Below are 25,056 nucleotides of genomic sequence, written 5' to 3' on the forward strand. Positions count from 1 at the left end.
ACCAGTCTAACCACTACCTGTGATAAAGTGGTGTTGATTTCATGCCAGTATCTTTGTTTGATGGACGTTCCCATATTATGTCCAAGAATGTCTGACTGCCTTATTTACATTTCACTCCATGTAGAGATGGGTGAAGTGTGATGCAAATCTTCGGTAATAGAGTACGGGTCTGTAAAAGTGAGATTAGAGTAAGGATCTATAAAGGTGTGATTTGTATGGTAGGTAATAATGGAATCTAGCCAAAGCTATTGTTCCCTGTTCAGGAGCCAGTGTAGCAGTTCCCCTATATTTTCTCCCACCTTGTATATTTTGTATTGTGTCACTGAGCAGGCTAACAATCCCAAGTCGAGCAATTTCCGGAGCGACAGTCTCAGCATCTCTATTTTGTACTATGTGTGGTCATCCGTGGGTCCAATCAGATCCCACTTGGCCTTGGCTATTTCATTTTTTAGATCATCAAGTTGGCTGTGCCTTTACGCTTGACCACTGCCTGATATGATATACTCTGCCCTCTTAGAACTGCCGTCAATGTCTCCCATAAGATGGTTGGAAAGGTGACTGTAGCCTTGTTAATGTCCAAGTAGTCTGCAACTTGCTGTCGGAGGAATTCAGCTAGGGAGGCCTCCTGGAGCCAACTGGTGCTCATTCTCCATTGTCAAGCCTGTCGCCGTGTGTACAACTTGAGTGTTATTGCTGTCGGGCATAGTCGGTCAGGGTGTGTGGAGGATTTGGGTGTCTACCAGTGTAGCCATGACCACACAGGACAGAAAGGAGTAGTCTATCCTAGACGACGCCAAGCATCTGGGAAGGCCAGTGATCTGGTCCATGCGCTCAGTGTGATGGACTTGGAAGTGTGAGTAGTGTTAGTGTTGGCGTTGGTGTCCTTGACTGAATTAAAGCCCCCTGCTACTATTGTGTGTCCTGAGAGAGACTGCAGCAGTATTTTTGTCGGGTACCTGAAGGGTATCCTTTACAAGGGTAGGGGAGCATAAACAGAGGTATTAGACCACCTCACCAAAACTCTGCCCAGTTCATCACAGTGTGTTTTCATAAAGTGCAGAGGTAAGTGCTTGTGGAGGAGGATAGCTGTCCCCTGGATACGTTAGTGTAGCTGGCATGGAATACTCTGGTATGCCTTTGCATGAGAGGAAGGGACATCTTTTGCCCAAAAGATATATTTCCTGTAGTAGTATTATGGGTGGCTAGTGGCATCTGAGATATTGGAATGCTGCAGCCCTCTTTATTTTGTTGTTCAATACATTGACGTTCCAGGAAATAGTTTTAAAGGTGTCTGGTGGTGTCATCATGGGAGGTGTGATGTGATGCAGATTTAAGAGAGGTGCTCAAGTGTTGGCGCCTGTAGTGTGAATGGAAACTCAGGTTAACCAAACTATACCAACCCAAACTCCCCCCTTTGTACACATCTCAACAGGAAGTATTCTTCGCCTGTTATCCAACATGTGAACGAGTGTTGCGGGTGTGTGATCCTGACTTTGCTCCAAACGTGCATAGGTGCACATACATATATTTCTGTGCAGTAGACCGAGCTAGAATATTAAATATGTGTCATGTTGGTACACCTTGATCAGCACAGATCTCACCACCCTCCCCAGCTCAGACCATCATAGAGTATTGACACTGTTGTCTACAAAGGGTATGAAAGAGCGTATTCAGCAGTAGGTTCAAAGGTTCCTGGGCAGATCATTGGTCTTGATTGGGCCCCGGGAGGCAACTGTGCCATGAGGGATATATGGGTCATCTCAATGACAAAGCATGACAATAGCATCTCCGTCGGTAGCCAAGTTTCAGCCAGGTGGTTAGGAAGCCCTCAGGGCGAAGCCTTTCTACTCCCTCAGGATTCCCAGTGAGTGACCCTCTCCGTCTTCCATTTTGCACTCCAAATAGCTCACCTTTTCCTTCAAGTAAGCCATATCAGTGCTCAGAGTTTGCACAAGTCTTCTGTGGTGGAGATCCATTTTCCCACTTCAATGACCCTCTAAGTGATCTTATGCATGTCTTGTCAGAGCAGTCCCACTTCCAGTCCCACCCGCTAATCTGCATCTCCATGATGGTGCGTATATCGCAGAAGGCATGAAAGATTTTTTCTGGGGTAATCTGCGACTCTGTGGCTCCTCTAGGAGCAGGGTCCCCCTCGGGTGGCTTTGCTGTAGCTTTGACGTATTTGTCTATTTTAATTTGTTGGACTGGTGTTGCCATCTGCTTTTTCCTCATTGTATCATCTTCAATGAGTTGAGCAAATGAAGGACAATTTGTCGTGTGATAGGGGGTTGGAGCACCGAGGGCCCCCTTGGGTTCACAATGTCAAGCATAGCTGGATGGTCTGGGGACACCTTAGTTATAAGGAATGGTGGGTGAGTTGCTGTCCTGCCTCTGGGAGTGGGCACTCAAAAAGTGTCTCCTCTCATCTGCTGAGGGCCGGGCGCATCCAGCAGGGTGTAGCAAGCCCAATACTGTTCTCCCATTGGTCCGGGCCCTCTCCTACACCGCTTGGCCTATAATCCTATCCCAGAAGTCCCTGTTTCCATGGACCAGTGTCCAAGCCCAGTCATCTGTCAAGTATTGCGGCCAGCACAAGCTGCTCAGGATCCCCCCTGCAGCACTGTGGCTAGTGGGTCACAGAGGTCCCATAGCTTGACGCGCCTTTCTCTGCTGTAGAGTAAGGCCATGTCGGTCTTACCCCTGCAGGCCGAGGTTGTCCATCTCTAGTCGCAACTGTGGGATCTGTGTAAGGTGTGGGGGTGTCCACGTAGCACCAGTGGAGTGTCATTCCACGGCACAGTTGCAGATGGGCCTGCTGTACACCTAAGAATGATAGATTGCTTGGAGGAGCAAGTCTAAAGTGCAGCTGCCATCATGCACAGTTGGCACGTCCCCCTACTTTAATAACTATAAAACTCCATACATATCCAATGCTTTATCCACTGTGGAAGCAGAGATCCAGATTGGTAAAGAATAGTCTTGAAAGAGTTGTGTCTTAGAAAATATAGGCGAGGACATAGCTACACAGACTAATTTTTCAGACAGAGCGAAATCTACATTTCTGCTTTGCTTCTGCAGAAGCATTACTGCAGCACTAAAACATGATAATAGGTGCAAGAGCGAGGAAAATCTAGTAATGAGCATTCTCAAATTTTACACTCAAGCTTGAGAAACCATAAAATACGTTCCTTAAAACCTTTGCACCATCCTATGATTCTGTTTTGTTCTCCATGGATTTCACGATCTGAAAGTTATAAGATCTTCTTATGTAGATTCAAGTGAGGTTTGTCTAACATCCCCCTATAAAAGGATTGGAAGAAAAATTTGAATTTGTCATAAATTTAAAAGCGTGGCGGATAGTCATGTGTAAGCAACTTTTTGTATGTATTTGATAATGCTAGCATAATTTCTAGGTCTTTGAGCATGCTACCATCCTCTATGTTTCTGTATTTAATGGGAATGAGTGAGTGGTTCCTTTCACAAAAATGGGCTAGGCCTGGCCTATTAGTGCATAGTCTTCTGCAAGATAACAGTCTTTATACATACACTATAGTCACATATTTTCAACTCACATTCATTCAGTAAGAAAATGATTTTCCATTGTGTACTGCGTGCTCATGGTGGCTGAGTGAGGATCCTCAAGTTTGTCTTTGTATAGTCTTGTACAGGTTGAATTAAATACAAGCATTGGCAAAGCCAATAAATCCCGCCTACACAAGAGCTATTGGCTTTGGCAATGTGTTTTTACCATGTTGTACACCAGTGTGGCTGCTGTTCAGCATGGCTAAAAGTTAGTGGGGTGGAGTGTCCTAGAATGGGTGGAGCAGAGTGTCGTAGACTGGATTTGTTGGAGTAGAGTGTCATAGATTGGAGAAGGGGGAGTAGAGTGTTGTAGAGTTGAGTAGAGGTGAGTAGCTTTCAGTGGCAGAGAATGTCAGAGAGGGCAGTTTCATAGTGTAGTGGCGTAAAGTGGCATGCCGTAGAGCAACCGCGGTCGGTAGTAGGAGTAACTGCAGGGCGGTGACGTGGGGAGGGGCAGGGTGGGGGGTAGTAACCTATGGATTACGGAGGTTTACAGGTAAGTTAACATATAAATTAATAAAACAAATTTCGTTACGTGCACCGCATCCCCAAATGGTGCACGCAACAAAATTCGTTTAAAAAATTTATATGTTAACTTACCTGTAAACCTCTGTAATCCATAGTTTACTACCCCTCACCCTGCCCCTCCCCCTCCCCACATCACCACCCTGCAGTTACTCCTACTACCGACCGCGGCTGCCGTAGAGTGGAGTGGAGTGGAATAGGGTGGAGTGGGTTGGAGTGGATTGAGGTAGTGGGGTGGATTTGTGGGGTGGATTGGAATAGATTGGGTTGGATTGTTTTGGATTGGAGTGAAGCAGATTGTTTTGGATTGGAGTGGGGCAATTTGTTTTGGATTGGAGTGGGTCGAATTGAAAGTGGGGCAGATTGTAGTGGGGTGGATTGGAGTTTGGTGGACTGGAGTGGATTGGATTGGTCTGGGGTGGATTGGATTCAGTAGGACAGATTGGTGTGGGGTGAAGTGGTGTGGATTGGATTGGGACAGAGTTGAGTGGGGTGGATTGGGAAATACTGCATGAATATGTGTTAAAAAATAATTTCAATCAATCAATATCAATAGTATCTTTATTCGGATACAAATACATATCCATAAAACTACAGATAAACAACAACATGTACAATAAAAATTATCCAGCGGCAAAGGGGGCATTAAAAAAATTCCAATTAAAACTGGTCCTCCAGTAGTGCAATACACAAAAAGATCAAAAGAAGAAGAAATTCATCGGAATATTTATATACCAAAAATTAAAATTTGAGGTTAAGAACAAGATGAAATAAGCATGGTTCAGCGGACGAGTGCGCACTGCCGCTTTCAAAAAGGAACCAACCCGAAAGGTTAGCTCATCATCTACCAAAGCAATAACCTTCCCGTATGCTGCCTTGTAGTCAGTCACAGGTGAAGCCTTAAAATATGATATCAAAAACCTTTTGAAAAATATTAAATAGTAACTATAGAAAAATAAAAAGCGCAGCATAGATTGTTTGTGTTGGCTGTTGCAAGGACATGGCAAATAGTCGAGGTAAGAAATATACCCCGCAGGAAAGGAGAGCATAAATTTCATAGTATCAGTCCTCAGCCGAAAGAGTAAGCCCCTTTCCCAACGACCGATAGGTTTTAAAAGATAGCTAGATGGTGCATACGAAATATTCTCAATACGCATATATCTAGCGACGGACGTTTTCTTAATCTCTATATCAAGTCTGGCCTTCCTATACGATGCGTAAAGGGCCGTTTGGAGAGATTTCTTACTACTGGTACCAAGGTCTAAGGGGTTTAGAAATAAATGTTCATGTTTCACACTAGTTAAACTATTATGAACAGCAGCAGCCAGGGTATTTCCATCCCCATCACATTTTAAACAATCTGATATAAGTGAGTTGAGCTGCAAGATTTCTCCAAACTCTAAGCCAAAATAATGCGGGGCGAGCCTTAATATAATCTTCGATATATGGCAAGTTAAGTTCGCAGTAACAGGCATACTTTGAGGAGGAAGTGGGTACGCCCAAGATTTTACGACAAAATCTGTTCTCTTCTTCCTGAATATTACTGCGATTAGTATAGCCCCAAACTTCTGCGCCGTAAGTGGCAGTTGGTATACATTGGAGTTTAAAGATTTTAACAGTGACCGATACAACCTCTATATTACTCGACTTGGGCAGACCGAGTATCATATTAATAGAGTTGGCAAACTTTCTCCTACAGTAAGCCACATGGTCAACCCACAATCCGTTAGAGGCAAATACCAACCCCAAATAAGGGAAAGTGCGAGTGCTTTGTAAACTATTTGAATCTAAAACAATTGATGTGTTAAAATACTTCTTCGACCCACACGCCATTAAAAAATATGTTTTTAAATTGGTGCATAGGTCCAACCCGGCCATGAAATCAACAAAGCCCCACACCAAGATGCGGAGAGCTTTTGGGGTGCGGCCCATTACCACCGCATCATCTGCGTATAACAGGGAGGGAAGTTTGTTGCCATTGATACAGGGAACATCATGGGTAAGTGTTACCAAAGACTTGTTCAGATCATTAATGTACAAGATAAATAGGAGAGGGGCCAGGACACAACCCTGCCTGACCCCTCTCCCAACTTCAATGTCCTTGGATACCTCACCATCTCTGCTAATACACACCCGGGCGTGTAGGTCTTTGTGCAAATGGGCTAAAAGATGTACAAGGGCCTCATCCAGGCCATAGTTTAAAAGAATAGTCCAAAGTTGTGACCTGTTGACAAAGTCGAAGGCCGAGGTGAGATCCATAAAGGCTAGATATATAGTTGTTTTTTTGGCAATGTTATATTTACCAATAATCAGATTGAGGTTAAGGCACTGCTCAACAGTGCCGATGTTACTTCTGAACCCCAGCTGACAAGGGTGTAGGATCTGAACTTCCTCGGCCCATGACCTGATCTTGTTATACAGGCACTCCCCAAAATGTTCAAGGTATTGTCGATCAGGGAGATCGGCCTATAACAGCTTGGATTAGAACGGTCCCCCTTTTTAAAAATAGGCACAATAATACTGGAGGACCAAGTGTTGGGTATAGTGGAATTTGTAAGATTATTAAAAACGTTCAACAATAGGGGCGCCCAGAAATCTGGCTGACTTTTAATAAGATCAATGGGCAAGCCGTCAGTGCCGGGAGCTCTACATCCCAGGCTCTGATCAATAGCCTCCTCTACTTCTGATAGATTAATAGAGACCATAGTAATTAATGCATACTCGTTAATGGATATGGGTGAGGCTGGGGCGGAATAAATCTTCATAAAATGTGCTTCCCAATCATTTCATAAATTACACATAAGAAAGAAGCAATGTTTCTTTGCAATAAGATAATTCTCATCTTTTGACAACAGCGCTCAGAAGCAAAAACAAAAGAAAAGATGAGTGAAAAATGAGAAAATAAGACTTAGCAAAGTAAAAGTTACTTAACTATAGAAACTAAATCTTTGCAATTTAGTTTGTCCTGCTGTGGATGCCGGTCACACACCTTCTGTTTGAAGGCCACTAAAAGTTAAACAGAACAAAATAGTACCTCAATCAAGTTGGGAGCAGCAGACGGGCACTGATTAAAATAAATCAATCAGTGGTTGGTCCTTACTCCAAAGAGAGGAATTGAAATCAGGTTAGGCCTACCTTAATGAATCACAAGGCTGTAAAGAAGAGTAGCCCGCAAACCAACGAAGAGAGAGCAATGTGTGGGCTCCAAGCCCTCTTATGTATACAACAGTGTCTCACATGCGAGACGCATGCGCTAGCGCATGCTCTCGCAGGCTCGACCCTAATACCCAAGGGCTGTTAGTTTTTCATATTCTAAAAATTCTTAGAGAAGCATTGCTTTTAATTCCGTGTTGTGAATGGAGGTTTTGAGGCCCTTTGCTCCCATTTGCTCCATAGCTTATTAAAGTGAAAAGGCATACATATCCTGTCACTTAGAGCAGTGTCAGATGGTGGAGGGGTGCTAAAGGGAAGTGAATGTTTAATCCAGTCACACGCACTGTGATAAATGCCTTTAGTCTAGATGCCAAAGATCTCAATCAGGGCTCGTTAACTGTGTTTTATTTATAACAGGCCATAATTGAGAGCTCTAAAGTTGAGGCTGAAGGCAGTGCAAATTGCCTCACAGTGTCTGTCAGTGGATCAAAAAAGTAATAAATTATAATAAAAATGTTTACATGCCCATACGTGTTCAGTGTTCTCTTCCTCGGCCTTCCCAGCGTGAGTCCCAGAGCCTCAGGCTACGTTGACGCGAAGGTACTCTGTCATTATGGCCCCATGCATAATGATTTTTATCAGCTGGCAATTTGTTATGGCTGACCAATCGCTGTTAGTGCTGCTGGTCGCGATCCCTCCATCTTGGTCGAGTAGTGATGGTGTGCGTAGTATCTCAGAGACTAAATCATCATCAAAAGAGAGTCCTTGGTTGAGGTCCATTGTGGCGTGGGGGAGGAGGTCCAGTTGTGGCATAAGGACGGAAGTCCTTCAGGGTGGCAGGACTAGGGGTAGAAAAGGGGGGGTTCCACTTAAGAAGATGGAGACTTAAGATCTTTACCATTGAATCACGAGGGCAGCATGTACGATTTTGTGAGATGTCAGGATCTGTAAGCCTACAATAATGACCCATCAATGAAGTAATATCTTGGGCATATAACACAGAATAGTGCATTACATTTTCTACTCAACATGTTTCCTGCATGTAAATATACAACACACTTTGGCATATTGCAAAATAGGGAAAATGTTGCACATTTCTTGTAATAGAAAATTCAGGAACAAACTGAGATTACAGCGGCGTAACAAAACCTTTGCACAAGCCTTGTAGCACTGTAATTTCTGTATTGACAAAATGACATCAGGCATCAGTTCAACAGATCTTGTATATACAGTGCTCAGAAAACCCATTCCAGGCTCATTTTCCATGTATTTACTTTAATCTCCAAGTCATCGGATATCCTAGAAGTGAAAATAGAATAACATTGACACAGCAGCTCCTAGTTCTGTGTTATGATAATATAAAGTAAAACATTGTGAGTATCCAAGTCGTTATAGTCCCTGATCCAGAGCGAGTTAGGAATCAGTACTTTTCTGTGTTGAAGACACTCAAAAAAGCGGATCTTGGACAATTCTGAGGACTGAAGAGTTCTGCCTGGGTGGCGAGGAGGCGGAAATACATAATAATTGTATTTCTCTATAAAATAAAATTGAGAGAAAGATTATATAAAGGAAACTGTTGGAGGTCTTCATTGATTATTCTGCCATGTCTTTGATTATGTTTCATGGAAACCAAACATTCTGTATCAAAGACAGGAAAGAGAGTAACCGTGGGCCATTATGCTCTCTATTTAATACTCACTGGTATAAAATACTGAAGGCTGTGGGCTGAGATGTTTTAAAGGGTTTTACCCATTCTGTGTCTATGGGAAACTGTGTTTGTACATTTGGCCCTATGAATGGTGTTCACGGCTGGCTTGATATTGCTGGCTCCATCCCATTGTTACGATCTGTCAGACTTTCTGATCTAATTCGATTTAGTCTTGATTGTCAATTGTTTATCACAAAATGTGAAGTGACAGTTTAAGAGCTGTTGAATTTAGTTGTAGCATTTTAGCAGGATTGGAAGTCATTCCTGATCATGCCAATCATTTGTTTTGATGATTGTTGGAGCTCAATGCCTCACCTGGTAAGGCCTGCCTGGTGCTCTGTCCTACAGCAACAGCTATTTTGTTATTGCATGGCATTACAGTGTGAGCCTGGACGCACTGACACCAAGGACTGCATTTCCTAGCTGGAGTATGGTGGGCTCGGCGTCACTGCTTCACCGTCAACAGTGGTGTCGCAGCCATAAAGGACCAAGCTCGGCATGCAGCCACATGCCTTTGCCTATTTGGGCCTGAGAGTGCCCTCAGGGCACAAGGACAGGTTACGCTGCTGGAAACAGAGAGCTTTCTTTAGCTTCACAAGCTTGTACCATGCACTGGGGAAATTCCCATCGCATGTCAGCATTTATTAATAAATGTTTAGTGCCTGATTTCTGGAGTGATGTACATCTTTTACAGACAAGAGAGTAAAGGCAAGCACTGCTGGTGATATAAATAGATGGTATGTGTTTACGAATAACAATCTTACAGCAGTAAGGCAGAGACACTGCACTTTTGAAGGAGTCTTACATAGCTTCTGGCAAACTGTCTTAGCTATACCTTACACCAATAATTTTCCTTTCAATAGTGATACAATTTATCCTTCGCCAAAACATTAAGAATGTTTAAAGCATATAGGGACCCATATGTGCACCTTAGTGAAGACACCTCACTTTCCTCCTGCAACTAGAAACCCACATCTTGTGCATTACTGTTTGGTCAATTGTGTAACTTGAATATATGACTTTTTAAATCTTCAACATAATGACATTTATGTTTTTGCAGTAGCACAATCTTGTGCTAAAGAAGACTCGACTATTGAAATGAATGTGCACTTGTTGGATAACTTCTCACTCAAATAGAAGTTGGCCAATGTGTAGTAATTTCTAAAATGATCTGGTTGCCAAACGTTTAGACACAAATCACACTTTTGAGACAGCCACATAGAATTATTTTACAACTCCAGAATAAGTACTACTATTTGTTTTCCTGGCTAGGTCTCCTGATAATGACAAGGGCTTTGAGGAGGATCATATGGATTTCTTCATCTCGCTATTCGGTCTCAGTTGCTAGATCCTTCTTTGGGGTGAATTTAACACCTTGGCAGTCTACCAAGATGATCATACGAGATCTTCAGTTTAAGACTTCCTGATGGTATTAGTCCTTAAACAATGACTCATATTTCCAAAATAGGATTGGGACACTCCCTGGATTGTGCTCTTACCTTTAGTTTGTTCTGCACTGAAATCGTCACTGTGCAACAGGTGCAGTGGCATGATCACGCTCTGCTGCCAGGTCTTATTGACTTAAGAGCTTGTGATGGTTGAAAAGAGCAGTTTAAAAGAAGGACTGGAAATAGAGTTCAAAGTGCTCGCACTCACCATATTTCTTATATTTCTTCAAAAATTCACAGTGCATCGAGAAGATGATATTTTCCCTCTATATAATAGCGCCATTACCTTGTTCTGTGTTAAATGAAAGAGGCTTTGCATACCCAAGCAAGAGTGTTCATGTTGGTAGAGCTCTTCACCATATATTTAATCTGAACTTTTGAGTTGTATTTTTTTTTTATAACTGTTAAATCACCCCTTCTTGGAAGATGTAATTTCAAGTTTATTGCTAAGAAATGTACTGGCAAAATGACAGGAGTTTTGCGTCTGTACCAACCACTCTTCTCCTTTTTCCCACAGAAATGAGAGCGCTGGCTGAGCTGATCGGTCCATATGGAATGAAGTTCTTGAGTGAAAATCTCATGTGGCACGTGACCTCGCAGATCACAGAAATAAAGGTATAGACCTGTCCGAAAAAACATGGGATGCCAGATGTGGGCATATATGGGAGAGAAGGGTGGTGCAACTCAAATTCTCCATGCAGAAGACTACAGGTGAAGTGCAAGTATGATGGATGTTCAGTGGACTCTTTCTTTTCTGCCACGCTCCAGGGAGAACGTGGTTTCTAGGGAATGTAAAAGTAGACAGAGGAGACACCCAAACAAAACATTAATAAGCAAGAGGGGCTAAAGCCTGACTCTGTTCTGCTCTTCTCTGCGATGCCCTGCTCACCTGTCTCCTCCCCTCCCTGACTCTGTCCTCCCATCCCTTCCCCTCCCCTCCCCTTCCCTTCTCTCTCCTCCTCCTCACTCCTCTCATCCCCTTCCCTCCGCTCTCCTCTCCTGTTTTGGAACAGGTTTAAGGTTCCAGACACTGTTCACCTCCTATTCTCCTCCAACTGAATTTTGGCTAATCAGCAACACCTGACTGAGGCTTAAACAATGAACAATCGACCTGATGGAAGTTCTATCCATAATTCGAGCTGATTTCCCTGAAACTTGCACACATTGCTCCACAATACCTCATGCAACTCCTGAAATTAGTTGAAGGAGAGGAAAGCAGGCACCGTTTGCTGAGGCAGTCACCTCCCCTCTTCTACAGCAGTTTCATGACTTTTGCCCCAGTTCTTCCTAGAATGTTTTTTCTGGCATCTCTGCTTACTATAATATTTTTGGCTAAGACACTATTGTAGTTTCTGAGTGAGAATCAGCAAGTCCTCACTTGTTGTGAATCATTGAGTGTTCCTTGATTGTCATCACACTGTTTCCCCAATCTGTAACGTTGTGGGAACTGCTTAGCAGCATCAAAGGTTAGACTACAAGTGTTTCTTGAGGCTGGAATACTGGGTACTTAGGAGCTTATTTACAAGACCCTTGTGCCGCCGGTGCATCACCTTTTGTGATGCACCGGCAGTGCAACCTGCTGCCCCATTACATGCAACAGTTTGCGTGAAAGAGGCATGCCATGGTTTCGCTGTGGGTGTTCCCGCGCAACACCCATGTCTTCTGCCGCTTTTGCAGATTTACGAGAAATCGTGAACCTGGAAATGCGCCAGCATGCTATGCCTCCTAGGGAGGCCCACTGAGGAGAAATAGTTTCATTTCTCCTCATTTTTTCCTCTTTTTACGTTTGCTGCATTCTGCAGCACACATAGGAGTAGGAAATCACCTCTTGTGATTGTTTTTGCACGAAAAAATCATCCCCGTGACACAGGCACCCTTACACCATGGTGCAAAGGTTCCTGTGTCAGTGCATGGCAGCTAATTGTGCACCAGCACAGGGGAGAGCAAAGGGATCCGTCATATCGTTGTAGATATGAGGCATCCCTTTGCTTCAGAATTAACTCAGCACGGTGCAGCCAGATGGCTTACGGCTCCGCACTGCATTAATTCCTTGTATATAAGGCCCTTAGTGATCAATGTCAAGCTGAGCCTCCAATGCCTCTTGAACCCTTAAGGTTGAGCAGGTATTGCCTAGATCCTGGGGAGTGGTGTGAAGGTCTCGATATCATATTATACCCTAACATATCATTGTCAATACCCCAATAAACATACAATATCAAGCCAGGGTTAATGATTCGAAAAAATATTAACAATGCAATAGCGCCTAAATACTGTCCCACAATAAGGGTTCATGTAATAATGAAATTGCAAATCTCTAACACAGACCGTTATTAAATTGGATCCCTAAATCTGTTCACAAATGACTGTTGACAAAATATTCTGTTTACAATTCTCTTTCTATAAACAGGGACGCCACAAGGAAAGAGTGGGGTGTGTATAGGGGAAAATATTCCGTAGGTCCTGTGCTTTTTTCAAAGCAGCCAATACATCAGAACCACTAGATGGTTCTATATCGGTGCTGCCTGTTTTCTCATTTCACAAGGATACTTTTTAGATCTCGCCTACGCAGCGCGCATGCGTTGCATAGGAAAGAGACCTTTAGAAATTGCTCCAGGTTTGCAGGCAAAAACGTGCACGCATTGCATTGCTTTAAATGCAACGCGTGCACGTCTGGCGATTCCCTTGTGGAAGCGAGCGGCACCATGTGTTAGTAATTATCGCGCTCGCTCCCGCAAGGTAAACGCTGCCTGCTCTCGGCCGTACTCCCCCACCCCCTACTTGCGCGAGGCACGCGCGCTTGTTGTAAATACTGGTGGAGCCGCTCACAATATGGCTGACTCTCTCACTGTTCCCTAGCTACTCGCCCTCCCTCTTCTTCCACGCCCCTTTCTCCTCTGTCGGACCCCTGCGGAGTTTGTTTTAATTTTTTTATTTCCATCTGAGCTCACTTGAAACTGTGAAATAAACTTGGCAGCGTCGGGCCTTTTGTGTGCATGGCGGAATCTCAAGGGTAAGGAGCTTCCAGTTACCGCGTCGCTGCAGACAGGGTGTGTGCGTGTTAGCCCGGCCTCGGCAAGGAAGCCTTCTCTGCTTTTTCGACGAGGCCAAAGGCGCCACTGGATTGTCGGGCCTGTTACTGCATAATGTTCCCCTGTGCCTGGAAAGGAGGGGGCGATGCACCAAAACAGTGTCAAACATGCATTGCCTCAGTCGCAGTTTCATTAGGATTTGCTGGATCCATGTTTATCTGCTAAGACGAACAGGGGGGCACCTGATGGACTCAACATATATGGGCAGATCTGTACAATGTTTTAGGTGTTATTTAGTCCGATTCCTTTATTTTATGAGCACACATTGTATTGTTAGTTTGGAAACTAGTTAGGACATGCATGTAGTGAGCTGCATTACAGACCTGGTTTTTTGTTAGGCACGGGAAGATTAAGTGATTTGCCCAGAATCACAGGATGTTCAGCATCATTGGCGAGACTCGAACACAGTTCCCCAGGTTTGAGGTCCACCGCCCTAGCCGTTAGGCCAACTCCTCTCCCCAATTTAAATACCTTAAATTGATAGTGCATATAGGGGGCATATTAACAAGCCAGGCGATAAAATTATCGCCGCTTTAGCGGCAGAAAACTGCCGCTAAAACGGCGATAATGGGCTTGATAATATGCTCTATGGAATTCCAATTGAAACCCATGTTAGATGTGAAGGATATCTAACATGGGCTTCAATTGGAATTCCTTAGAGCATATTATCAAGCCCATTATCGCCGTTTTAGCGGCAGTTTTCTGCCGCTAAAGCGGCGATAATTTTATCGCCTGGCTTGTTAATATGCCCCATAGTTGGCACAAATTCAGGTCACGTACATTTGTCCACTTCTGCAGTTATGATACCATAAAACGCACCGTTGCACTTTCTAATAATAATTGTACAATGCGACCTGCATGAAGTTTCTTTTTCACATGTGCCAAGACATTAAATCATTAAGCACACCGACACATTTATAATGGCAATAACATTTGTTTATTTTAATTCATGCCTATATGTTGGTTGCTTGAGGAGTATAGAGAAAAATGCTTCAATCAGGTAAAACAAATCTTTGAAATTAATATTGCGAGTGAAAGTGTGCCAAAGTGTCTGCGAGCATACTGAGTTTTGGTATTACACAAAAGGGTAATTAGTGTTCTGGACATGGAACAAATTCAGTAACGAAAAGTGCACTTTTCACATGATAAGATTGCAAAAGTGCAAATAGTGCACTTCAGTTGAGCTCATTCTGCTGCGATACTATGAGTGAGCAGTTTCATACATATTCGATAAATAAATTATCATATTGCATACGTAAGATAAATTCTTGGGTTTGAATACGCGCAACTACGTGGTTTTCAAAAGTTAATATGGCTTACTTAAGATAAAACAACAACAAAGAAAGTAACATGCAGTGACACGTTAAAATCGATGAAAGCGTATATTAGAATCAGGTTATTAGATTTAAATCTCTTAAATTATTCTTTGCTGAATACTGTAAAGGTAAGCACTGCCGTTAAATGTTGTTTCCTAACCACAATCAGCACGGGGGAATACAGAAAACATGAGGTACGGACTCCGGACCCAACCAACAGAGGAGGCCTTTAGCATTCAATTAGAATGGACTCCAAGAAGCAGCAATATTCTCTGTGACTTCGCGATAACAAGCTATCTCTGGGGCAAGGTCAAATAAGTGGGTTGGAGGGTGATCCCTGTTTTAGTTGTACAGGAAGAACTCACATCTTGATTTAAGGCTATGGGCCTTAATGTCCTGTTTAACCTTTGTTTTAAAATCACTTAAAGAAGTGTCAATATTGGACCACGTATGATCTAGATCGTAACTATGAATTGGGTTTTGTAAGAATGAAGCAAGATTACATTTCTGGTTTGAGTGAGCAAACAGACAGGGATCCTCTGTGCCCCATTGTTCTTAAATTGAAAAAGATAGTCGAGCCGGCTCATCATCCAATTCATATAGTTAGTCCAAACGGAAGGCAGGTGATTTCTCTTGGAGCAGACTTCCTCATCTTGAAGATGCTCCTGATGTAATTGCCTCCTGGAGCACTAGATCTGCATTGATTTTGCCTGAGAATACTGTAAACAGAACGAATCAGAGGGCTAATCTTGGCGTTTAAAACATCCAGGACCATGCCATTGGAAACGAAATTAAATTTTGCCTGAAATTCCTTGACCACTGCAACAGAGTTTTGAATTTTCTTTTCAAGTCAATTCACCTGTGACAAACAGGATAAATTAGACAACACAGTGATGCACAAACAAACATAGTTATATGTATATTCTAAATGATAATTATCAACAACCTAAGAATCTGTGATTGGGTCGACCAAATAACATGATTTTAGTTGTATTTACATCCATCCTGCAGTTGTTATATTTACAGTAACTCAATGTGATGTCCAAACACATTTGTAGCCCAATATGGGGTCTTATCCAAGACATCAAGTTCATCGGAATAAGCTAACAAGCATTGGCATAGCCAATAGGTCTCGCCTTTGGGACCATACAAGTGTTTAGCCATGCAACACTTGATGTTGTTGCACCAAGGATTTTCTGCTGCATAACTAAATACTTATAAGGTCCCAAAGGCGAGACCTATTGGCTATGTCAATGCTTGCTAAATTTAGAAATAGGTTCTTGTGACGAGATCCTAGTTTAATGTTTGTATCCAGCTTACACAGGCTTCTTACACGTCTGCTCAAGTGGAACAATGGGCTCATTGTTGTCCTTTGAGTTTTCAGTACCGTGGTGGAGGGTCTGATTATTAGATCTTTTATCAAACTGTTCACAGTTTATAATTTCTGTGGAATAAGTCTAATACATAAAATATAAATATACATTGATCGCAAACTTCTCTTAGCTTAATAAAACATCATTGAGTTGTCTGTAATTCAGGTGTGGGTACGTTTTTCTGTGTGTTCTTGCTGTGTCCAAGCTTCAGAATCCAATATCTACCCACCATTATTAACAAATTCCAAGTCTGAAGGCCCAAGGATTTGGGAAGCTAGACAAATATTCACATATGTCAGCCAGAAACTTTAAACAGCTAAATCTTGTAATCGATTGCCACGTTGGAGAAGTTCCAAAAGGGGGCTTGCTCAGAAAGACTAGATCAATCTTGCAGCTTGGAGCTTCTTACTCCTGTTGGCTTTATACCAGATATATAGGGTATCCCAGGTGCTGACATCACCAAGTAAATGGTTTTAGTTCCAGAAGGAACCAATCATACGGATGAGGAGGGTCAGGGTTGGCTCTGACCTTAAGATACAATGGGAGTGTGATATTACAAGGAAAAAGCACACAGAAGAAATCATGCAGTCCACTTGTTGAACACTGAATCTGGCTAGTGCTGGGGCCACCATGGTGATGGATCTCTGCACAGCTATGTGGGGGATGCATTTGCGGCTCAATGACACTTTATTGTACATCCAGCAACAGAAGCTGGAGACCGTCCTGTGCAGACACCAAGTTAAATGAGTTAATTTTAGACTTAGAGAGAGGTCAGTGCCCAGTATTCGGGTAGTAGTGTCTTGAGTAATAACTGCCAAGGTCCAATGTACTTTTTAAAGTATGGTATGTTGTTTTTATTGTTATTTCAAAAGTGCAACTAGAAAAAGAACAGCCGACACGTGTTTTGGCCGTAGGGCCAACAAGCCAAGAGATTTTTCAAGGTCAAACATCTTGTTTGTAGTTATGCAATTGTCGTTATCTTTGTTCCAAAAAATGTCTCTGCAGTCCCGAGAAACAGTGCTATGTCGTGAACCCTGGCATCATCCACCCATTGCTCCACGAATAAATGAAGTTAGATGAGTGATGGTGGCCTCAGAGGGTTTTGGATGCCCATGAACCATTGCTGAGGTTTCTAATCAGTTGAGACCAGAGTAAGGCTATGTAATAAGAAAATAAACAAGCATTTGCAATGCAATCGGTCTCGCATTTGGGGAGAGTTAGAGCCAGTGCTCTAAGTGGGCTGAGTCCTGCCTACTAGCATAGTGTTTAAGTAGGATGGGGGCAGGTTTATATAAACAACTTCTGTGGGGGCCCAATTCTGGCCTACGAGCCCAGTATCCAGCTAGCCACAGCCACCTCCAAGGGATGCTTGCAGTACTTGTGCACTTACCACCCTCTAAAGCAGAGTCTTTTCACTCAGAGGATCGACAATACATAATTGTAAAAAAGAATGCAAAATCCACTTGTGCAAGGCCAGGCTCCAAAACGAAGACTATCAAAATGTAAATCTTGCGTCAATGCCTTGTCAGGGGAAGAGGTGCTATATAAAATATGTAAATATCTCCCTAGAACAATTTTGCCTTGCATCTAATAACTCTATTAAGCATTTACTAACCCCTACACCAAGAATCGAGTTCGAATAGTAAATGGGACCAGTCCATGCATGCTGGGAAGTGAGTCTGAATTGAGAAATTAAATACAGAACACCTTTTTTGGGCCTGGTAGCTCAGCAGAGATTGACCTTGATAACAGGCATTCCTTAAGGCTGGGATGAAACACAAACAGTCCCAGCAGTGCTCAATCAGACATCACCTGTCTACAACACTTCCGTCATGAGCCCTCGAAAATCGAATGAACTCTGTTGCCGCCTCTCACCTCAACACACATCCCCCCTCCCCCGCCAGATCCTCCATGTGGGAAGAAACCACACCATACGCAGGGCAGTGGCCTTTGTCAAAACGTCCGTCTTCTCACCTGCATCCAGTGGTCTCTCTCCTCGGTTGGGATAGGGTCTTACGGACGGCACTCGTCCGCTGCAGGTTCACAGCTCTCCTCAGCTTGGTCAGCTGTGTCTGGCTGGATTGTGCTGTAGTGCACTTTACTCCTGGTTGCATGGGCTGGGTCGGGATCGGTAATAGTGTGTTGGGAGAATCATGTGAGAGCCCCACGACTGGTGGTAATTAACTCCAGTAAACACCGGCGTGCACGCATTAAGCACTGCATGGTGCTATTAGGGGGCACACCCGTTTCATGGCACCAGGAGTCTACATGAAAAAAAATGTTCTTCCACCGAGAAGAAAAAAAAGAAAAAGTGCATTTGCATGATGAACTCCATTTTCATGAGTGTAATTCTACGCGGTGTAGCATGACACACAGGGGGAATCGAACGTGGGAGTATGTCATATGATGTGCCAAGTGGTATGTCTGGAAGCTTCCATCTGGCTCAGCTTTGCAGGCACACACACACTCCTCAGCCTATTCTTTCTACGGGTTTCTTAAGGTTTTTTGAATGAGGGGAAGTAAGTCATAAATTTATGAATATTAATTATTGTGCATTAAAGATCCCCTCAATGCTGACAGCGGGAGGTCCGACTCATCGCTGACGTAAAAACTGCAACGTAATGCAACAACCACCGCGTGGACCAGCTCGTGCTGCAGGGGTCAGGATGAAACTTCTGAAACTTGCTATGAAAGCAGAATCCTGTCTGTGTTCCCTGGTGTACATCTGAGCAGTTGGCGTGGCCTCACACAGAGTGCTGCACAGGAATAAGCGTTTACGGCTTTCTTACGTTAGGGCTTTAACGCTTCTTGAGCACACAGAAAGACATCCCCCACGCATGTGTAAGAGAGCCGTTTGTAATGCACATGTCATTAGGACTGGTCAGGCAAAATATAGTGCAATGTCACTGTTGCAAAGTCATCCTGTGCCCTGGGCACCCCCCAACGTTTTGCTACTGGAACTGGTGGTAATTGACTCTGACTGACCCTGGGCTCTGTTGAACCAGGCCCAGGGCCAGTGCCAAGCTAAAAGGAACACATTAGAATACAGTTAAGACACCCAACATACTCTAGGGTACACTATGGTATTGTGGGGTACCCCTGTAATTGGTATGACCTACCCCATAAGCCCCTAGTATATAATAGGGCAGGGGATTGAAACTACCTAGAATTCCACAGTATCCTGGGGCATGGCAGTTTAGAGGCCAGCAGATTTTCTGCACCAGCATGTGTGCAGTGCTGAAGCCTGAGGTCAGTTTAAAAGCAGCACTGGTTGCCAGGACTGATTTTAAACCTTAAATTGTGCCCAAACTCGACTTTGGGGGTAGGGGCACTTAAAAATGAAAACCCTACAATGTTTTTGCATATTAGGGACCCCCAGGGTCACCCCTCGGTATCCCAGGGGTGGGGGGTCAGTTATCTATAAGGTATGCCCTTATAAAATGAGATTTTAAATGCCTGGGTAAAGTGAAATTTTACATTTCACTCCCCACATTGTATTAAAGCGCTGCTCAAATTCGACTTTGATGCTAGAAGAACTGGGTAAGGAGGATCTGCAATATTTCTGCAGATTCAGAACCCCTAACGTCTCCCTTAGTTGCACAGGGGGTGGGGGGCCTGTAAAGATTAGGGAAATACTTATAAAATATGTTTTTAGAGGCCCTATTGCTAGAAAACTGGCCCAAGTCATTTTCCCCATTGCAAACCCCATGGCCCATAGGTTAACATGGTAGGAAGTTATTGATTAATAAATATTGATAGGAGAGGACTAGCTGGACCAGTCAAAGACTTCCCAGAATGGTAGTAGTAAATCCAACAATATTATATTGAATTTATCCTAAGGTGTACACACAAGAAGTTTAAGACTTTCTTGTTTGTAAGTCCAAATTCAGCCTTCCAGTGGTCTGCCCTGATTGGTCAGAGTTAAGTGGATTAGCCAGACTGCTTTGAAGAGGTGATAAAGAACCAATCTGCTGGAAGGGCAGTGTGCTGGTCTATAGGAATGCCAGGCCAGGAGGTGGAGTCGTAAACTATGCTCTTCAAAGGCAGAGGGGGGGCCTGGGTTTCAGTTTCAGTAGGGGAGAGTCTATGGAAATAAGCCATCTCAGGGGGTGTGTTTAGCCAGCTCTTACCTCCTTGCTGGAAAATCAGCCATTATGGATTTGGAAGAATGATGCACTCTGGGACAAAATAATGCTACACTCTACAGGATGTGGTCATAACTATGAGGAGTTGCCCTGCTCTCATTGGTCAGAAGTGACCTGGTGCTTGACCCAGAGACTTTTGAATAAGTATCTGAGAGGGGCAGAGCCCTCCAGATCTGCTGCTTGAAACTTACTGAAGCAAGAAGTGCCCTGCTGCGAAGTTCTGCTGTGCAAAGACTTCTAAGGCCTGACCTCTGAAAACTGCACCATCTGAAAACTGCAGCCCTGTGGATTGCCTTGCTACAAAAGGACTAAGAAGTAGACTCCCTGCAAGCTACAGGTTAGCAGAGCTCACCTGGACATCCCCACAAAGAATCCCCAGCCTGGAGTACCAGTGGATTTGAAAGGGTTTTGTTGAATTGGATTGCGGAATTGAAGTTTCACGCTTTCAAGGACCCTCTTGGAGATTCCAGAACCTTGGACTGTGTGTTGGATACTTTGGGACCCGCAAGCAGAACTTCAGAAAGGGGTTCTAACTGGACCCAGCCTGCTGGAGAAGGCTGCACAGTAGTGAGATATTCTTCAGAACAGTTTCTAAAGGTGTGTCCCTGTCAGAGAATACGAAATGACTAAAAGGGGCACTGTTGGTTTCTAAGCACTAGAAAGTGACTCATCTTTAAAAATTCATATCTCTGGTTCCCTACAGTGGATTTATTTCGTTTTGGTGTAATTTAAAAGATAAAAATATTACCTATTTTTATAAATTGGTGTTGGATTTTTATCTTGTGTTGCGTTTGCATTATTTACTGAAATTGTGTTTTTAAATGCTTTGCATACCTGTCTTTGAAGATAAGCCTGTCTGCTCGCAGCCACGTTACCAAGGGTTGAGCATAGGAATAATTTTCTAAGACCTATGCTGGGTCCTATCATGTGTTAGTGGCCTTATTGTCAGTGGCAGACCTACATTTGCCCCTACCAATAACCCACTTTCCAACAGTCACCAACCAATCACGGGACAAACAAGCATTGAAAATGCAATAGGCCTCGGATTTACCCGAGACCTTTTGCATTTTAACTGGAAGTGCCGGCATGAAAGAAGGTACGCATGGGGGGGTCGGGGGGTGGTTGTGGTACAAGAAGTTACAGACTGCGGGAGGGAACGGGGAGTGACAGGGAAACAAAACAGTTTTACAAGTAAAGGGGCTGATAGCCTCGGAACAGCAAAAATGACGCCATGGCAGTCAGGAGGCGGGACTAAAATGCCAAAAAAAATCAAAATGCAGAATTTTTCATTGTAGCCAATCAAATTTATGGCCGGAAAGTGGGCGGAGCTTCCCCCGCTATACTGTATACAGCATCTCTCGAAGAGACCTAAAAAGGATTTATCTTGCTTGCCTTCCAGGCAGCAGTGGTCTGATAGTGGGTGTATTTTCGCCAGGAAGGAGTTAAGGAGAGCAGGAAGGGCAAGAGGGTCCTTGGACTTTGTAACACCAAATGAGGCCTATAATTGTAAGAAAAAGAAGTATGAGGCCATGGTTAGGATAAAGAAAGAGACCATCTTCCAGCCAAATTGGGACCTTAGCAATGGATTAGCACATAACAGGAGAAGGATATGAGGAAGTTCTGGAAGCTGGTCCAGTGGGGATGTGGTAGTACGCCATGACCACCCTCTTCCCCCTGGCAAGGTGTATGGTACCAGAAACTGACTGGGCAGCCTTTTTAAGTAATGTTTATAAGGCCAGGGAGGTAACTGCGAGGGAGAGCTGGTTAAACCTGAGGAAGGAATCCCTTGAGTCCTGTCCCGCTCAAGCTATAGCCAAAATGATAACCTCCCTAAATCTAATGAAAGCAGCCGGATCGGATTATCATCCGTCAAACCTAATGTGGTGGGCAGTGTACATTCCCACCCAGTGGAAGGGCCCAATAATTAAACCAATTCATAAAAAAGGAGAGAGGAATGTACCAGGCAACTATCGCCTGATAAACCTGTGGGATGTAGGCACAAAATTGTACTCTAAGGTTATTTTCGGTTCACTGAAGAATTGGATTGAGGGTAATGCAATTGCCGGTATGGAACAGGGGAGTTTAAGCCCGGGAATTCAACTATAGATCATTGTTTCAGCCTGAGAGCCTCGGAACAGAAGGCGAAGGAAACAACTGGGAGTCTATTCTGTTGTTTTGTTGATGTCAGCTCAGCTTTTGATTTGGGAGATCGTAGTATACTCTGAGCTAAATTAAGTCAGCAAAGTATTCCCCATTGCTTGTTTGCGATCCTGCATGGACTGCACTCTGGAAATTGGGCCCAAGTGGAGCTTGATTTGGAAGGGGCCCTTTCAGGGAGAATTCCTCTAGGAAAGGACTCAGGCAAGGTTGTGTCCTGGCCCCCAAGCTGCTCTCCTTGTTCCTGGCTGACCTCCTGGGGGTGTTAGCAGCAACTTAGTCCTTTTCCCCGCAGATGATTTGGCAATCCTGGACCTGACACGAGTAGGTCTACAGAGAAAGCTGACCAGATTTAATTATTACTGCGGGGTTAATAAATTAAAGGTGAATTTGGAAAAAACTAAAATAATTCCCTTTGGGAAAAAAGTTAAATCACATAAGGTAATAGTAGGGTTGAGGTAGTTTCATCCTATAAGTAGCTTAGTATGATGTTCAGAAGACAGTTGGGTTGGGCCTTGGATAAAAAATTTGTGGAGATGCAGGCAGCAGCAATGATAGGGAACCTTGTTCGTATTAAGAATACCTTTGATGGCCCTTCCTGGTTTTCCCTTTTGAAAGCCTACAATGCAATGGTCCCTACTCAATGTCTTTATGGGGCTGATGTATGGAGGAAAGTAGGGAGAGATGTGAGAACAAGTGCTTGAAAAAATTGTTAGCTCTCCCAAAACGTGCAATGAGCTAGGCAGTAAGACTGGAAGGGAACATGCAGACATGCAAATTCTTAGCCTATAAAGCAACCCTGCGATTTTGGGACAGAATCTAGTCTCGGAGGTACATAAGGTACCTGCCTTATGTGCTACCGAAATAGGGAAGAGTGAACTAAGGTGGGCGGTGAAGGTCAGAAAAAAGCTAGTCGTCATTGTGGGGGCCTTTTAAACTGAATTTAAGATAACAGGGACCTCCCATCTTTCCAAAGTTGAAATAAAAATGACCAGTAGAAAAGAATCTAGATTAGTAGATATGAAGTATGTAGGGAATAGACCCTCTTCAATGTATATGGTAGGATCTTGGGAAAATGGGAGGACATTTCCATATATATCAGCTCTCCCTTGGTTCTTTCAACATGTTAGTAGCTTTAAATGTTAGATATATAAGGGTTGAACATTTTGAAGGCTTTCTAGATACAAAGAATAATTGCACATGTAGTTTGAAGTCCAAAAATTCTTAATTGATTACCTTCACTTTAACAGGTCTTGCCATTTGATCTTAAAGCCGCTTTTTATAAAATACAACATAAATCATCGAAATGAAGCACTTTCACTTTTGCTAAACATGGAGTTTTTAGATGTTGCATGCGCCCTAGCAAGCTTATTAAAAATATGTTTGGATTAGTGATGTAAGAGGCTCGGTTAAGAGTATTTTTAGTTACTCTGGAACGGGGGTGTTGGGGAATGGAGCTTTAATGTATTAAAGGTTAGAGAATGGAGATTTTGTTTAGAGCTTGGCTGAGAAGCATGGAGGGTGGGGAGAGAGCTGGGGGATTTTAATAAAACGGTTTATTGTTTTAAAATGTATGTTTTAAAGACACGCGTCTAAAAATGTATAACATTGAACGGATAACTGAACTGGATGCCCCTTTTTCAGCTTGTGGTAGCTGGCAGCTTCCATGCAGGTAAGACAGCAGCACCAGAAGTGCAGAACCGCAGAGCTTTGCAGTACTTAGTTATAGCCTTGAGGTGTTATGCAGGTCACAGTTCCCAAATCCAGGAAGGCACCAGAACAGTGTTCCCTGCCGGAAAGGTCATATGGAGTTCTTTTTCTGAGCTGCAGTTCAGGGCAATGTGACAGCAGCATCCTGACAACAAGGTTGAGTGTCTTCACAAAGTCAATCAAATTAAGGCAAATTGTGCAGGTGTTCCGCACTCCTTGGGTGTTCCTGCTCAGAGCATGCTTCCAAAAAAAGAAGCAGGCACTGTGCTCATTCTTCATTTACTTTGGACAGCACCCTTCCTCCAATTTATGATTTAACTATTTTTTTTACTAATCAGCATATAGTCTCACTTGAGAACGAACCATATACATGTCAAATACACACCCACATTATTTTTTAGGATACCTATCACTACCCACAACTTGTATAAAACTTTATAAACAGTAAACGAAAATGATCCTGACGCTCGACATACACAAAAAGCTGTCAATGCCTTTTCCAGGCCCCTGCCAGGGGGAAAAGGAGTGGTAGGAGATGTTTGCTGAGTACTGCATGGGAGATTTACTTAAATGATTGTTAATCTTACAAACACTACTATGTGTAAGCAAGAGGGGAGGGGCAGCAATCAAACAAGCTCGTAGAACGGGACAATACACCAGTGACAAGTTAGTGTGACAGTGCATTATATGAAGCCCCAAGTACCTTCTATAAAACTTCAACATTGTTGCTGCACGAAGTTATGGGCTGCTCCTGTATGCGAGAAGAAGCACACATTCACACAGAATTTGATTGGCAACCCTGGGAATACTTCTGAACTACATACCAATTCCATTCAACGACCTGTAGCTT

The 25,056-nt window shown here is 43.4% G+C and overlaps 1 protein-coding gene across 1 annotated transcript in view; it reads left to right on the forward strand.

Moving 5' to 3' along the window:
* The window catches only part of NCKAP1L (NCK associated protein 1 like), a 1,693,457-nt gene that overhangs the window by 980,089 nt on the left and 688,312 nt on the right, over positions 1-25,056 (forward strand). Inside the window, exon 23 of the mRNA XM_085654768.1 lies at positions 10,934-11,031. Coding sequence (XP_085510894.1) covers positions 10,934-11,031 — 98 coding nt within the window. The remainder of the gene's footprint in view (positions 1-10,933; positions 11,032-25,056) is intronic.

This window comes from Triturus cristatus, chromosome 4_1 (assembly GCF_964204655.1).
Source record: "Triturus cristatus chromosome 4_1, aTriCri1.1, whole genome shotgun sequence".
NCBI lineage: Eukaryota > Metazoa > Chordata > Amphibia > Caudata > Salamandridae > Triturus > Triturus cristatus.